The 16585-nt window shown below is 40.6% G+C and overlaps 1 protein-coding gene across 2 annotated transcripts in view; it reads right to left on the bottom strand.

Moving 5' to 3' along the window:
* The window catches only part of rpa1 (replication protein A1), a 29285-nt gene extending 12776 nt beyond the window's left edge, over positions 1–16509 (bottom strand). The window contains exons 1-12 of one of the 2 annotated variants that reach the window (XM_031287056.2): positions 16243–16509; positions 15772–15819; positions 15090–15168; positions 14526–14634; positions 14296–14384; positions 13581–13655; positions 12240–12354; positions 11292–11394; positions 11091–11159; positions 10574–10766; positions 6611–6747; positions 4884–5032 (exon numbers count right to left, since the gene is read on the bottom strand). In XM_031287056.2, the coding sequence (XP_031142916.1) occupies positions 4884–5032; positions 6611–6747; positions 10574–10766; positions 11091–11159; positions 11292–11394; positions 12240–12354; positions 13581–13655; positions 14296–14384; positions 14526–14634; positions 15090–15168; positions 15772–15819; positions 16243–16272 (1196 nt within the window). In that variant the 5' untranslated portion in view covers positions 16273–16509. The remainder of the gene's footprint in view (positions 1–4883; positions 5033–6610; positions 6748–10573; positions 10767–11090; positions 11160–11291; positions 11395–12239; positions 12355–13580; positions 13656–14295; positions 14385–14525; positions 14635–15089; positions 15169–15771; positions 15820–16242) is intronic. The other variant, XM_031287057.2, reaches the window with a different exon arrangement.
* Between the last annotated feature and the right edge of the window lie 76 nt (positions 16510–16585).

The raw sequence follows: 16585 nt of genomic DNA, 5'->3' as shown, positions 1-16585 counted from the left end.
AGATAGAAGACTGGAGGTTGGCAGACATGCATGTGCATGCCATAGACATGTCAAATGTCAGTGTGTCAATGAACAAGGACAGGCCAGGAGCAGAGAAGTGTCAGAGCAAGAGGCATGAGGGGATGATGGGAAAGTTGCAGTAAGCAGTGTTCTCGGCTCCGGGCTAAGACTCTAATGAAAATACACCACAAACACAATTACTCCTTGTTGTGTGTTACATGGCGGGAGCCACTTCATCTGAAGTGAGTGACATGTGGTCAAAGAGTGAGCTACCAGTAACTTAAATAATGCCACAGAAGTCGTTTCATCCAATGTAAACACGGATGAACATACATTTTCCTTTATTCTCATTTTGAAAGAATGAAAGCAAAATGTTTCTTTCCCCTTATAATGGACAGATCACACAGGCTGCAATTATAACACCATTTGTGTAAGAACACTGTAGAATATAATGGTGAGAATACAGCAATCTAATGTTTACATGTCATTCCTACACCCTAGGACAGTTCTGCATGCATCAGACTCGCCACTGTGTCACAATAGTTGCATTTTAATGAGTTTTTCCTATATAGAGCGCCACTGAGTATGTATATCATGGAAAAACAAACCGGAAAGTTATTGCTATGCTACGGTATTTTTCTTGCAAAACAGGATTTAGTGCAGTAAGGCACACTGAACATCCTGCTAACCTGTTATTTGACCTCAGCATACCTGTATGAATAAAATATATCATATTGGACAAGTTATGAATCTCTTTAAGACGGGGTTACAGTTCACATCTTTGTAAGGCTTCATCTAGACTAGATCAGTCTGTCCAGCAATCCACCGCAGGATTGTGCGGCGGCAGGAGTGTCACTTAAATGGCCCGTTTGTGTGACGTTCTGTTGTGATTTTTAACCCCCAACATGGCACAAGTAGACTATTTAACAATCGTTTTCCATCAGACCGTTTATAGATCTCAACATTTCCAAGAGGGAGAAACTGTGCTTTGGCCTGGAGCTTGTTGCAGGAACAAGTCAGCTGTTACACAAACCCCTGGGCAGTAAAATGCTTGTGTTTTGTTTTTTACCCTCATAGTTTTTTTTTAACTTTCTTGTGGCGGCGATAGAGGCAGAGATGTTTACTGTTTACCATAAAGGACTCTCACAACGCCTTAAAACGGACTGCCAAGTCTGATTGCCGGTTACATGATTGGCCACCGCAGTGTGAAGTCTGGTTGCGTCTCCCCAAAGCTGAATCCGTCTAAACTTTTTTCATCTCCCCCCTCCTGTGGCCCCCACCGCCACAGCCTAAACACACTATACCCATTCAAAATGAACAGTAAGACTTGCGTTTTTGCCGGACTGGCTGAGTGTATGTAAACCTGGCCTAAACCTTCTGTAAGTTCTTAAACCTAAAATGTAGCTTCCATCAGAGTATCTTGAGTTAGAAAAGCACTGAAGTTGTAAATTGTATGCCTGTCTGGTATATGCCGCAAAATAACCTGTCTACAGTCAAAAACAGGGCTGCAACTAACCTAAAGTATTCAAAGTGCTTGTTTTTGTCTAACCAACAGTCTAAAACCCCAAGACATATAGCTTACTATCATACATGCCAAATCCTCACTGAGAATCTGCAACTGGAAAATAATTGGGCATTTTTCCTGTATTGACAAACAAACAACAAAGACATTAACATAATAACTTAGTGCTAATTAAATGACAGCTGTGTATTCCACCCTGCAGATCCAGTTAAGCATAGGGGTTGAGTGCCCAAGGCTACTTTGACAGCAGTGACTGAAAGGTGCCACACAAGAGAAGAATTGCTCACTTTGTCAGACACTTGGTTTGAAACATTCAGTAAGTCAGTTACTAATTCGGTTCAGCTAATAACTCAACACCAGTTAATCAGCTAGTAATTCCGCCACTATGTTTTATTTATTTTTTTAATCAGTCCAGAATCCAAAATAACAGTCAATTAAATACTAAGGCATCATGCACACTAGACTGCTGTGGGAAAGCTTGTTTCCTTCTGGGCTGACATAATTACTGCCACATCTATATGCTGATGCCTGTACATGTGGAATACTGGAGTCATGATAAGGAAGACGGAGAAAATATCAGCTTGGACTTGGGTGACTAAAAAGAGTCTGTGGTGAATTGCTGAGGTTGACAGCATCAAGCATTGAGAATAAACATGACAAAGTGTAGTTAACAAAAAAGGGACAGTATGGGAAAAGGCAGCATGACCATCTCTAAATGTGCTGTTGCCACCTAATGGACAACTGCATCTTCACAGCTCGATGGATGAAAATGTGAAGTTAAATTTTTTACGCTGATCATTTTCACAAAGACGAACTAAGTGTAGGTTTCATATCAAGTTGGCAACCTGTGTCAATAAATAAAAAGAGGGTTAGTGCATACAGCAGCACATGCACACTTACAACACACTAAAACCCCAGACTAACCCAAGATCAAGATAATTAGTGCATAGTGCAGAAATCTTATTTATAAGCACATTGAATAGTGCTGAGCGCCACCATTAATTCTCTGCATGAGTTTGAGTCAATAGCCCACCACGGATAGACTATTCATTTGAGGAAGTCCCAAAGGTCTGCGCCAAAACACAATTAAATTAAGACGCCTCTGCATGAGTAAAACGATGTTTCAGCAGCCTTGGCTGTACAGTGAAGGCATATCTTTGTTCGGTTGAGGGAGAAAAAAGCTTTGGGTTCTTGTGAAATTAAAAAATAACCATCAAAAGATTCATTCAGAGTTTAAATTGATTTGCTCCCTTGTTCGGTTTTCCATAATTCACATCTTGGCTTACAGAACAATTTGTGGACGGCTACCATCCTGAGACCCAGACTTCAGCAGCACAACAAAACACACAGCTGGCAGTCTTCCAGTGAAAGCACACACTAACAACTTATTTGTCATCATAGGATATCGTCGCTGTAATGCAGCCTTAAAATAAAGATTAACAACTAGGGAGGCTATTGTCTTCATCCTCCTCACAGCATGAGGCTGGCTGGGACGCAGCTCTCAGACATGCTGCATAACGATCTCGTCTTCACCACGGTTCTCACATGGATCGAGAGTAATGAGTCAGGTCTGGCCTCCGTCCATCTGTGACTTTCAAACTGTTCATTAGCGGATGCCTGCGAACATGCAGAAACCCATTGTCCAAAGAGGACCCACATGGGCCAACACCTCTTCTGCAGTGGATAAAGCAACAGAGAATTTAAGGGTCATTATCTCTGGCTGTCCAAGTGAGAAGTGACGGGAGAACGTGGGGACCAACCATATTTTCATTAAAGAGGAAAGAGCACAGGAAGTATTAAACGTCTATGCTCCAGCAGGGATGTGGAAACGCGATTACAGCCTTAATGGTGTTCAGGTAAAAGAAAGCAGAAGACCCAGGAGTGGTACTGATAATAGAGCACTTTCTACTGCAACGCAAATAGAAAATGATCCCATCACAAAATAAAAAAAAAAAAAAACTTAACAGCAGTTCACAGTAGTTGGCATTCTGAGAAATGAAATAAAATAAGAAAATATATTCAGAGAAACCGGACGCTGGTGCTAAACTATCATCCAGATATTACTGTGAGCCAAGACAACTGATTAGAGGAGGCATATTTGAGCATAATTTGTGATTTGCCTCTTTCTCAACTGCAAAGTAGAGTCACATTCACTGCTCCGATTATGCAGATCAGGTCTTCTGATCACCTATAAATACACACAGCTACATTTGTCAAGGCAGAAAGAGAGACTAAACTGGACTGGTCGCAAAATAAATTTGAACTGTTTTTTATTCCTCAGTGCAGAGCGGGAACTGGCATTGGGAAGTAAATAAATAAAACTCTTGGGATGGAATCGATTGGATCTCAACTCACAAATACAGACATCTGCTATCATGTCAGCAAGGAGGGGCACACACCGCTTGTTTAAGTAGGATCTATAAGGACAGATCAATCAGTGTCCCTATAAACCTTGTCATCACACACCAACTAGGTGATGTCAAATGCATTTTACCTCTGACAAAATACATACATTCCTGATTATTGTTGGTAATGCTGTGCACCAGGGAGAGGTAATAATTTAGAAAATAAGGAATGTGAGCCCAAATAAAAGATCAAAGCTCGAGTCTTCAATGTTTCTCTAATCCACTGCAGAAAAAGTCAACCAGAAATCTTCAAGGAATAGAGTCACATGCCTTAATTGTGTTAGTGTACTATCCTACAACTCTGCATTTGGCTGTAGTACTTCTATTATTTATTTTATATATATATATATATATATATATATATATATATATATATATATATATATATATATATATATATATATATATATATATATATATATATATATATATAAGACAAAACCTATCTTGGCTAATTTCCACATAATCCTATGTGTTCAAATGAAAAACATGAAAACACTACATGTAGGCCTACACACTACAAAACCACACACACACACACACCAAGGCAAAAAAGAATGCTGCAATCAACATAATCACACAGATATTAGTCTGGATTTCATTTCTTCTGGAAAGGCGATTAGGGGCGTAAAAAAAACGCATTTCCACAGATTTATTGTGATTTCCATTTATATGTAATGCTTCATTGAAGCAACGTGCCACATTGTGGCTAATGGGGGAAAACTAATCTTGATAATGAGAGTCAGAGCATGCACTATTGCAACCATTTAAATCCTTCAAGTTCTTCTACTTTAAGAGTTAACAGCGGGGGAAATAAATACGAAAAAGCCTGCAGCCATTAAATGTATACCATGTTTCATACCTTCTAGGAAAGCACTTTGTCATGAGTATGCAATTGCTAAAACACAGGAGCAATTTTCTGCACTGCATTATCTATGAACCTCAGGCTCACTTACCAGCCTCGAAGCTTATATGCCTCAGGGATGTCGGGGTTGATCATCAGGGTGCTGCTGAAGGATGCAGAGAGGGACCGGCCTCCAAAGTCTGAAAGCTTCGCCCCCTTAATGGCTACAATGGGCTGTCCAGAGGCTTCAAACTTCTCTGCCTACACAAAACAAGAGATATGGACAAAGGACAAACACTTATAACTCTTTTACTTGTATTTGTCTGGATTTCATTTCTTCAGTTTTTTTGGTATATCAAGTTACGTCTTGGTTCTTCGTACAACGAGAAAAAAACACCAATGGTGCTGTGAGGTGGCTCATAATGACAATGTTAACATTCGGGTGATTAGCAGGTATTATGTTTACCATCTCAGTCTAGCATGTTAATATTTGCTAATTAGCACTGAGCATAGTGCTACAGCTGAGGATGATGGGAATGCCATTTGGTATTGCAGGTATTTGGTCATAAACCAAATAATCTGACAAACAGATTTTGACTGATGGTCATGGAAGATGAAAAGTTAAGTTAACTTTATCCAGTGGGGAACATGAATGTGTGTACCAGATTTCAGGGCAATCCATCTGATAGTTTATCTGATAGAGTTTTTTCACTGAACAAGAGGAAATGTCTAGGGATAGCCCATATCTGTAGGATTCATCATCTGGGGACCATTAATCTTAATCCACCCAATAGTTATTAAGATATTTTATTCTGAACCAGCGTGGTGGACGACAGAGTGACCAAAAGACATTTCTATCTCTGGAGCCTCGCAGTTTGGAACTATGAACATATTTCTTATTAGTTCAGTTCCAAAATTACTGACAAATTGTTATAAGAAATGTCATGTCACTACTTGATTTTTAGTTTCGTAGATTTACAGTGCTCTTTACTGAAATAACCTGAGGACAACAACTGAGAAAAACTAACAGAGAGAGAGAGAGAGAGAGAGAGAGAGAGAGAGAGAGAGAGAGAGAGAGAGAGCGAGAGAGAGAGAGCGAGAGCGAGAGAAGGGGGGGGCAACAGTACTGCCTTCAGAGACGGGGGAAAAAAAAAACTTGCTTTTTGGCATTGCCATTGTTCTTTATAAACTATACATCTTGTGTATCTCAGCAAGTCCCTGTGGAAAAGGGGTAAATGTCAAACAAACAGGGAACACTGTGCTTCCTGTCAGAAAGGGGGAAAAAATGGTGGCAAACTCAGCACAGTCCCTCTGAGCCACAGGTAAAAATCAACTGCAGGAGCACAGTTCCTTCATCACCCCGCGACAGGGAATTCAGTCAACGACCTCAACCACATCTGCCTCTATTAAACACTGCGCACATTATTTAATGCCTTCGGTTCTCAAACTGCTGAACGGTGATCGGCAAATGCGTTGAACAACCTCTCTAATTAAACACCTTTCTGACATAGTCTCACCAAAAAACTGAGCATAATGAGATTAACAAAAGGTCACATTTATTGCAGGCTTTTTGTATTGTGGGTATTCATGTCATTGTGTTCACCCGCTGAATGTGTAAGCTAGCTTCTGTTTAGCTTAAGCCTTTTATACTAAATGGTTGTTCTCAGATGATTAGCTTTGGAAAGAAAAGTGTTCTGAGGACAAAGCTTCACCATTACAATAAGCATGTCTATGCATTACAAGATTGGTATTGATTTTCACTGGCCATTAAAAAAAGCTGCAGACACAACACCTCTACACCATTACAAGTTTCACTCTCCATCTAATGGCTATACTCACTTCTTCTCCCCACAGCGTGACAGTCACCAGCTTCCCAGACATGTCCATCAGGTTGAGCGTTCTTTTGGACACTTCTCTGTTGGACTTGGTGGTGAGGCGGGTCACTTCATCCACACTCTTACACACTCCGATCACATCTGTAAAAAAAAAAAAAAAAAAAACAGGATTCAGTGCATTGGCAGCAGACACTGGATCTATTTTTCTATTCCCTAGGGTGTTCCCTATCATGATATGGCTTAGGCGCAGCAACCAAGCCGTTTTGGGCACCACCTAAAGGCCTTTTTATGCTTCTGCATAGAATTGAAGGCGTATTCCCGCAGACCCATCTGTGTCTACGCCGGACCCTACGCTGTAGCCGAACGTGCACCTCTCAAAAAATGTAACTACACACATCGCTCGGCCGTGGCTTGATAGCGTTGCATCCCCTCCCCGACTCATTTCCTGGTTCTCCTTCTCCATAAACATGAAATCAAGGAGAGGGTTAACTTTTCCTGCTACAGATTTCCCACCTTGGTCAGAAAACACAGGGGAGACACTTTGTTTCTCTCACCATGACTCTAGTCGATACTTCTCCCTCGCTCTAACACACACACACACACACACACACCTTACGTAGGCTATGGCGAAAGCTCTGTGTGGAGCCTCCGCAGAGTCATAAAACGGCCTTAAGTGGTGAGCATCAAAACTTTCTAATAACTTTTAGCAGCTCTAATAATTGTAGTTGGTCCAGAGTGGACTTTTTTTTAGCAAGTTTTGTTTTAAGCTTTTAGCGTGTTATTTATTTATTATCTGCTTTAGCTTTACAACGTTTTAGACACAGATATGGTCATAATAATGGTCCTAAATAATGTGAAATTGCAGTCCTTTTTTCTTGAGAGAGGACCCCTAAACCCCCTGCCAAATCCACGCACCTAAGTCTTCCACAAACCTAGGGAAAACACTGGATAGCATTAATATACAGCTCAGTCTTGAGGAGACTATGACCACATTATTTTCACCACGAATTCCCCCGATTGTTCCCAAATATACATAATCATAAATATTGATTGTGGTGTTTACGCCCACAGGTCACTCTAGGTCCCATGGCTGCCGGCACAAATTGCCTCATGGGAAATAAGTGATTCATTTATTTCAAATCAGGTGTGTGAGGTCACTGGCCTGCGTACTGGGCACTTACATCCATAATGTAGGAGAGAATCCATGAAATGGCCAGCTTTAATTGTTTCCACCGAAGTACTTCATCAAGCATACTTTGTTGACTAATGCAATCAAGCATGATAGATGCCATTTGTTTGTTAAGATGCAAGAGTGGCATCACCATCATTACTCATCGTCTATAAACCCCTCCCCCGCTGAGTAAAAGGATTTTAAATGTATTAACCATGATGGAACAAAACTTAACGTTTGATGCCAACTGGTAAGCGGGAGAGAAATGACTCAAGCAGCAGTACAAGCTGCAGTCTTCATTAAAAGAATTACAAGCAGACTCCTTATTATTACTTCATTTTACCTGTGACAGCAGGGTCTCATTTTCTCATTGGCTTTGCCATAGGGCCCAAAGTCAATCTGCACTACAGGCTATTACTGTCATCAGTATTATTAATACCACTTTTATCTCTCTGCTCGTATGATGTAATTACCTTAACCTCAGAGCATATCCGGCTCTACTTTCTGCTATAAACTTTATCCTCTGCTTATGATGGCTTATTATTGGCTGCTTGGGAACACCTCAGTAGGAGCTGGGCTCTGAGTTTCTGCTGGTTGGCAGTGTTTTTTTGCAACACACTATTGCTTAAGAGAATTATGATGTGTTTAGGCCTCATAGAGCCCAATCCCTCCATAAAGGAAAACATTGGCACTCATAAACCAGAACCATAGCTGATGCAAACATAAGCCACACGTAGTTTGGTGCATGGTACATTCACAGAGGAGTGATGACTAACAATCCCCTGTGCACACCCAATGTTACACAACTCTGCTCTCTGTACATTAGTTTAGGGCAATAAATACATAAGACAACATCAAAACTAATGTCTCATAAAATGGGCAAAATGTGGCCACCATTCAAACAGAAACAACGGCTGATCCTAGACGGATCATCCCACAACAAAAATGCAGGAACCAACTGAGCCTAAAGCTCTGCCCTGAAAGGGTTCACACGGCCGGATTCTGAGAAATAGATTTGAGGCAGTGTGTAGTAGGGCTCGAAAGGTTTCTCAATAGCAAGTCTAAATTAGTCTCAAATTCTGTATTGTATACAATATTTTACAGTGTAAGATAATACTTTTTTTTGGAGGAGGGGCTGGTTGGGAGGAATAAAAGGGGCTTCAACTAAAAAAGGAAAAATCCATATTAAGGCCCGTTAAAAAAAAATACTTTGAGCCGACTACAGAGACAACAAGCCAAATAGTGATGAACAGATCCAATATTTATATTCCTCCAGCACAAATTTCATCCGGTAAGGACTGTAGGCTAGATTTAGTTAACATCTTACGTGGCCAGTCCTTAAATGTTTTATTCAGCCGTTCTTTGTTATAACATAGAACTTAGAGGGTTTGAAGCTGACATTTCCACTCATTTATTATATCCACTATCTCACTCTATACATATCTAGAAGCACCTATAATAATTGCCAACAGCCAAAAACTTGTGCTTAGTGGTCTGTGGCCTGAACCATTCATTGAACTTTCAGGAGACTTGCTTTCTAATAAAGACATCAGGTTTGAGCTGAACTCTGTTAAATTTCAGGGCTATGTATAGGGCTTTATGTTTTATTTTTGACAGTATGCAATGTCTTTGTATGTAGTTGGGCTGCAGGCTGTTCAGTATTTTCATCTCAAAATACAGTCAGGGAACATGAGAAACAAACCCATAGGTTACAGTGTTCTTGGGATTTAATGACACAGGTTGGGTTCAGAAATGCACGTGTAGATCATAACTTGTGCTCCTTACTAGGGCTGAAACGATTCCTCAAATAACTCGAATAATTCGATTACAAAAAATCCTCGAAGCAAAATTCTTTGCCTCGAAACTTCGTTAAATCAATGTAATTAAGGTTGTACGGCTCACTGTGTTTCCGCACGGAGGATAATTACTAGCGCACAACAGGTTGACGCTTCTGTGGACACAAGACTGACGGCCCAGATTACAAATAAAGGAAGACGAAAATAGCGAGGGTCTAAGAGAAGAGACAGGCGAGAGAAAACGACAGAAAGTTTGGGATCATTTTAAGCTGCAAACATGCTGCTACATCATCTCTGTAGAAAACATCCAGTCTACTCATCCATTCCACGGAGCGAACCAGACACAAGGTAGCTAACTGACGTCTGCTGCTCTCGTCCACCGCGCTGTTTTACACAACTAGCCTACAGCATGCTGCTCTGCAAATAGTGATGTTTTACCAACAAGCTAAAACGAGAGCTGTCGGTTTGTAGTTTAACTGTTTATTAGTTTGCTACTAATCTTTGGAAACTCAGCTGCTGCCGGAGACAAACCGGCTCCTCCCCCCACCATGGCCACTTAATAGGCATGTGAATGACGTCATCATGCCGGTGATGTCTGCATTCTTTATTCTTTCTCCTCACTCAGTATTAGGCTTCTGAAAATGTGTCCCCCAGAACAGTGTAGTTGAGTAGTCCTGCTGTAAGCTTTGTACCGTCACATTTACCCTCTGGTTAGTTAACAGCTCTTTACATATCCAGTGCAAAGAGCCAGAGGCAAGAAGGGGAAGGGGGTGAAAAATATTAACATTTGGGCCACCAAAAATGTACTTTTTTTTTTTTTAAGGGTCTTGGAATTTGGCAGTAAAAATTTGCTTTTTCTAGTAAACAGCAATAATAAATATTTACTATTGCTGTTTACTAAGTATTTCTTACTAAGTATTTCTTATCCGATTAATCGATGGAATAATCGGTAGAATACTCGATTACTAAAATAATCGATAGCTGCAGCTCTAGTACTTACCAACGATGGCATCTTTTTCTCTGTTCTCTAGGTCACCGATAGAAACAAAGTCACACTGCATCACAGGAACATCACAGTCGTCTTCACAGGGGATGATGCTGGACTCTCCATTGAGAGTCATCTCATAGTCATTCTTCACTGATGTGTACTGCTTGTTGGCGATCTTCAAGGAGCCCTTGGAGACATAGTAGACCTGGCCCATACAGATGGAGGAACCACGTGTTAATCGGAGAGATCAGAGATGTGGAGCATTTAACCTGACTGAATGGTGCAAACAAGATACGACTTTAGACAGTCGGGAGGATCAACAAAGGCTGGCAGATGATCATAAGCCGCTTATTGTATGGCTACAGTGCAGCCAGAGGACTCATTCATAGTCTCTGTGGTTTAACTCTCAAAGTACTGGCAGCTGTTGATAGAACAGTCTGTGGCCAAATCCATCTTTTACAGCACAGTAAAAAACTGTTTTGACAGATAATTACGACATACTGAATCATTATCTGGAGGAGCATCTCACCTTGCCAACCTCAACAAGGCTGAAGAACTTGTCCACCTCTTGGTTGAAACCAGTCACTCGTATCTCTCCCTGTAATAAAATATAAACTGTGGTTAATATATTAAAGTAGGTCAGGGACAGCACAGGATTTCAAACTCATGATATTCTGTAGTTTATTTACAAAGCATAAAAAATTAACAGTGGGACCACAATAACACTCACACTTTCATCCACAATCTCCATGGAGAAGAGTTTGCCATCACCACGAGAGTTGCTCCATGTACGGATGCTGCTCTTGTTGGTTACACGGGCACGGATGGTCCACCTATCGGACAGAGAAAAGTCTGAGGTTAATCATGTCAGTATTGTTCATTTGAGAGCCACTCATGGACCCAGAATGTAACCCTACGTACACATTATTATAGTATTAATTCATGCATTTATTCACCAACCTCAACCCTTTTAATAACCTGCCCCTCTGTGGGCGGTAGACATTCTTACGTACGTTGCATTGCAGCAAACTCAAACATTTTAAGCCTCAGCGATGTAACTTTTAGAATGAACATTTTTTTTTCCCGGGAAATAGACTGGTCGCAAATAGCTAGCTGATAGCAAATGACGCGTGTACTACAGCATTGCTCAGGACCGGAGGAAGCGCAGTGTTAAGTGTGAAGATGTTTGGATAAGCGATTCTCGAGAAAGCTACCAGCAGCAATACCACAGGACAAGCAATTGAATTGTACCAAACAGGCACGTTCCACTGCACTAGTACAGATAAATGCAAAAAAAATATTTCCAAAAGAATAGATCCAATGCAGCACAACAAACTAAAGTTGTACAACAGCCAGAGTTGATTCAGCATTTCTTGGACAGTCTCGACAATTCAAAAGCTTCAAAAAAGATGTGGCAGGACTGTTAGGACTAGAATTGCATTAAATGATATAGCCATTCATGATATTGTGCCTACCTTCTTGTCTTCAATGTCTAGCTTTAATATGTAACACTTCACAAGGTTTTGCTGGTGCACTTCATAGGTTTTTGTTGCATTTACTTACACCAGCTTTTAATTGTTATTTTTTTTTATAACAAATGTATGCGGTGATGTTGCAACTGTGGCAACTACGCAACCATCTGACATGACCTTTCCCACTGACTGGGTTACATACTCACTTGGACTGATAGGGGTTGAGGCTGGCAATGGGCACAACTTTGGAGTTGTCCCCTGGAGTACTGGGCATAGCAGATGGGGCCTTCTTCCCAAAGTCTCTATTGAAACCTTTGTTCCCTGTCGGAGGAATAAAGAGAGAAATAAATGATCCATGAAGAGCAGTGATGGAGAGAAGTCAAGAGAGTGGCACATGCATTATTCATCAGCGACAAATTACAAAAATCCAATTTCTTTGGATTGCAACTGCTTGATCACTGTAATTATCTCACTCCATGAGGAAAGTTTCATAAAAGAAATACCTAACGAATTATAGTAAATTCACCACCGTTGGCTCTCGAGTCGAGCAAGAGGAAAGAATCCAACAAGAAACAAAAATCTTGTCATGTTGGTGGAGATGTGTGATCCAGCATTTTGGTGAGGATGATTCACATTTTGCAGAATCAGGGCAGAGTGTGAAATGCTATAACAAACTGGAGCTGCTCTTCCCCAGGAGAGCTGTGCTGCCTGACTTTTGAGATTTTCCGTTTGAACAAGCGCCGCACATTTGATTTGTGTGCGTCTCACGCGGAGGATTAGAGTTCAAAGTGTCCACTTAAGTCCTCCCACTTTGCCAACCACTGCACTTCTGGAAATTAAGCCCCCAGATCAACCAGCACACACAGAGAAATGAACAATGACTGTGCTGATGAGGAGGGTGCTTGCCACAACCTCGATTCCCATACGGCAGATTAGAGGGATGAATACCTGCTATGACCCAAACTAGAAGACTGCAAAACCCCTCTCACAGCCGGATTGCACATCTCTGCTGGTCCAAGTTATTTGCGTTGCTGTGATCCACTGCTTATCTTTGACATGAACAAATTTAAAAAATAAATGTTTTTGTTCATGGGGTTAAGATACACGCTCCAGGTGTTGCTATGTATTTGTTTGTGTATTCTACTGTGCGTAAAAAAAAAAAAAAAAGAAGATAAACACAATGATTGACAGGGACAGGCAGAGACAGCTACCCATCGACACATGCTCATAGCTGTTAACGTTTGTGATACCAAGCATTCACATGAAAAAGGGGAGCTACGGAGAACTGTGAGTGTCAATAACAATGTGAAAAAACTCTCAAGAAAGGCTTGAGAAAGCTAAAAATGAGTGTTTCTCAATGGGGATGTCAAAATTGCTTGTCTTCTGTAAATCTGTGGGTCACAAACTATAAAAGCAGCAGATAAATGCTGCCCTCTGGTGGTCATTGATGAACTAGTTTGTGCACAGTGTTCTCCACAAAAGGTAAATTCAGAACGTTCACCCTTTTCAATTTGTGTTCAAGAGTTAAAATAAAAACCTGCACTCGCCTTCATTTCTATTTTGCTGCTGTAGTGGAGGGCGGTTTTCAGGGTTTGGTGCCAACTGCGAGCCTTTGCCCTGACCTGCAAGGAAGATCTGACATTAGTATTAAGGGTGTTACACAGTAGCCGCAGCCCAGCTTGCGCGCGCAAATGTGACGTCATGGGATTGCCGTAACTATTTATACCCACGCTGGTGGTCGCGACACTAGTTGCAGTCTTCTCCTGAAGAGAGGTGGCGCTAATGAGGAAAGGCTACCGACTTTGCTCTTTCTACGGACTAGAAGAAACTGGCAGCAGCATTGACGTTAATGCTTCAATTTGATTCAATGAACTACTTCGTCGGATCAAGCCTTTCATTCACCATAAATTAACTTATCTTAACCAGTAAGTTTACAAGAGAGACTTGCAGTCACTCTGAGAGTCCTGGCATCCATGCTAAAAAAAAATAACAAGTGGTGCGCGACCTCTGCTCGCGCGCTATAAATCCGGGCGTGCCAGCTAGATCTGTCATTTTGACGTCACAATGGCGCGCACTAGCTTTTCCTGCGGTTACTGTAAAACGGCCATTAGCCTGCAGTGACACTTTGACCCATTATTTAGGACTGATGTATATGTAAATATCAATCTCACTTCATAAACATATTCACTAACCACTGCTTCAAGACAAACAATTATTCACTAAGTAGCAGATGTTATTATGAAATGTGATTTGAAGGCTTACCCTCAGTGTAAGGAGTGGGTTCACCTATTCTTCCAGCAACATCTTCAGCACTCTTGATGACTTCCATTTCCAAGATGATCACCACCCGTCTGTAATAACAGAAAATAGCATTGTATCCATTTAGTTTTGGAAGACATTTACTAAATTTGCTTATTATTATTAACACAATTATACAGAAAGTGGGCAAAATCTTGATATGAAGATTATAATTGCAAAGAAAAACTGCATACCGTTTATCCTTCAGTATATTAGTTACATGCTTCTTGAGAATGCAGACGCAGTTTGGGGCCAGTCTGTTCTCCTCAGCCATGAAGTTCAGCTGCGTTGAGAGCATGAAGGCTGCAAAGGTGTAGAAAAGTGAGAAAAGAAAATAAGACAGGCTGTTCATTCAACTAAGAGGTTCTAGAGAATAACTGCTTCTAAAAACAGCCAGTCTGCAACCCCATCCTACATTACATTAAATGCCAACTACATTCACGTCTTACTAGATAAACTAGATAATACTTATTTAGGAGATCTAAGATCCAGACAAATCTTTAAATATGGTTTACTGTCTGAATACTGGCAACCACATTACTATTTGTTCATAAACAATCAAAAATGAAACCTATAAAATCAGTCAAAACAAACACCAATATTTTGCAATAACTTGTTTTACATATCACATTGTCTGTCAAGGATCCAAATCCGCTTTTTTATTATGTGTGTGTGTGTGTATATATATATATATATATATATATATATATATATATATATATATATATATATATATATATATATATATAAAAACTTACAAGACAGTGTGTGCAGTCCATCGCTCATCATCACCCGAAAGCGAGGTAGACCGCTTCCTCCATCAATCTTGCGGATGTTCTTAAAAAAGGTGATATACAAGTGAAACAGTTCGATAAAAACAAGGGTTGTCTTCCCAAATGTAACGTTTCTCTAATCGTCTGATTCTGTCATCCTATGACAGCATTCATTTTGTATAGTTTGATGTATGGTGCATTCAAAGAAGGAATTACATAATACATTGCCTATGTTAGTCCCTTCTATTTCCTTTGTAAATAAAACCCTTCCCTTCTTATACAGTGAGCCGCATTATGTTAGGACAGGATCTGTTTCCTGGAGTCTCCTGTTGTTAAATATGTGTAGTGGCACCCAGCCTTTAAGAGCTACTAACTAATAATATTGTAGTATTTTCAATTATAGGTTTTGTGTCTTGGTCTGAACGGTAGTTTTAGAAGGTTTTCCACCCTGAAGATCCAGCTTTGGTTTGCAGAATGCTTTCTTAATCTGATTCAAACAGATGCAACGGTTGAGGAGACAAGGGGGATGTGTGCGTGTGCTGTCAATTTTAGCTCAATTAATTGTTACTAAATACAGGAAAGGTTGATGATGGTGACATAGCTAGCTAGTGGTTAAACGGTAACGTTAAGAAAATATTGTGTGATATTAGTCTTTTTTGATACTTACCACCAACTGAAGCACTGCGTCGTTGCCACCGGTGCCATTTGATAGAGCCTGGAAACAAAGAGCTAGCTAGTTAATTAACGTTAACTGCTTAAGCCATTTGCTGTCAAGTTCTATATTCAACCATGTTAACGTTACAGGTGCAAACATGTCGAAAATTACTCTTTTCTCAAACATAACTCAACGTTATTACCTAACGTTAAACTTTATGTTCACTTTCTACTAACGTATGTCTGACAACAGAGAGGTGGCTGCAATGTGTTTTCAGTTACGAACGTAAACAAGATTGCTAATGTTACATTAAGTTAACGTTCATTAATTGCAGAATGTAGCTCGGAGTGCAAACAAATGACTGCTAGCTAGCTCCTACAGCTAACGTTAAACAAAGACTTCACTTACAACTAACTTTGGCAGGTTTTCGTTTTAAAAAAACATGTTTTAGCGTATTAGTTACACGGAAAAGAGTAGCCTTACCTCTATCGCACCCTCTGATAGCTTCGTCATGTCTGTAAGGAGTTGATTTAGCTACAAAAAGACAACTTTACTGAAATGTACACTACGACAGCCAACTCTACGCTTCCACCACTGACAGTACTCGGTGGATTGTGTCAGTGGCGCCAACAGCTTGGACAAACGCGCGAAGTGTCGTATGTGCTGTTCCGGTTTCCGTTTCCGTTCACAGATCTGTATTCAGTTTGCAGTTTGTCAGCCCCTTGAATCTATCGGCCTGGTAAACACTGTAAAACTGACCGGAGATCAGCTGCATAAATGTCAGCGCCAAACATAACGTGACGTCAGGCGCTTACTACGATGCGTT

Source organism: Sander lucioperca, chromosome 5, assembly GCF_008315115.2.
Source record: "Sander lucioperca isolate FBNREF2018 chromosome 5, SLUC_FBN_1.2, whole genome shotgun sequence".
NCBI classification, from domain to species: Eukaryota; Metazoa; Chordata; class Actinopteri; order Perciformes; family Percidae; genus Sander; species Sander lucioperca.
This window is presented reverse-complemented; position numbering and strand designations above follow the sequence as displayed.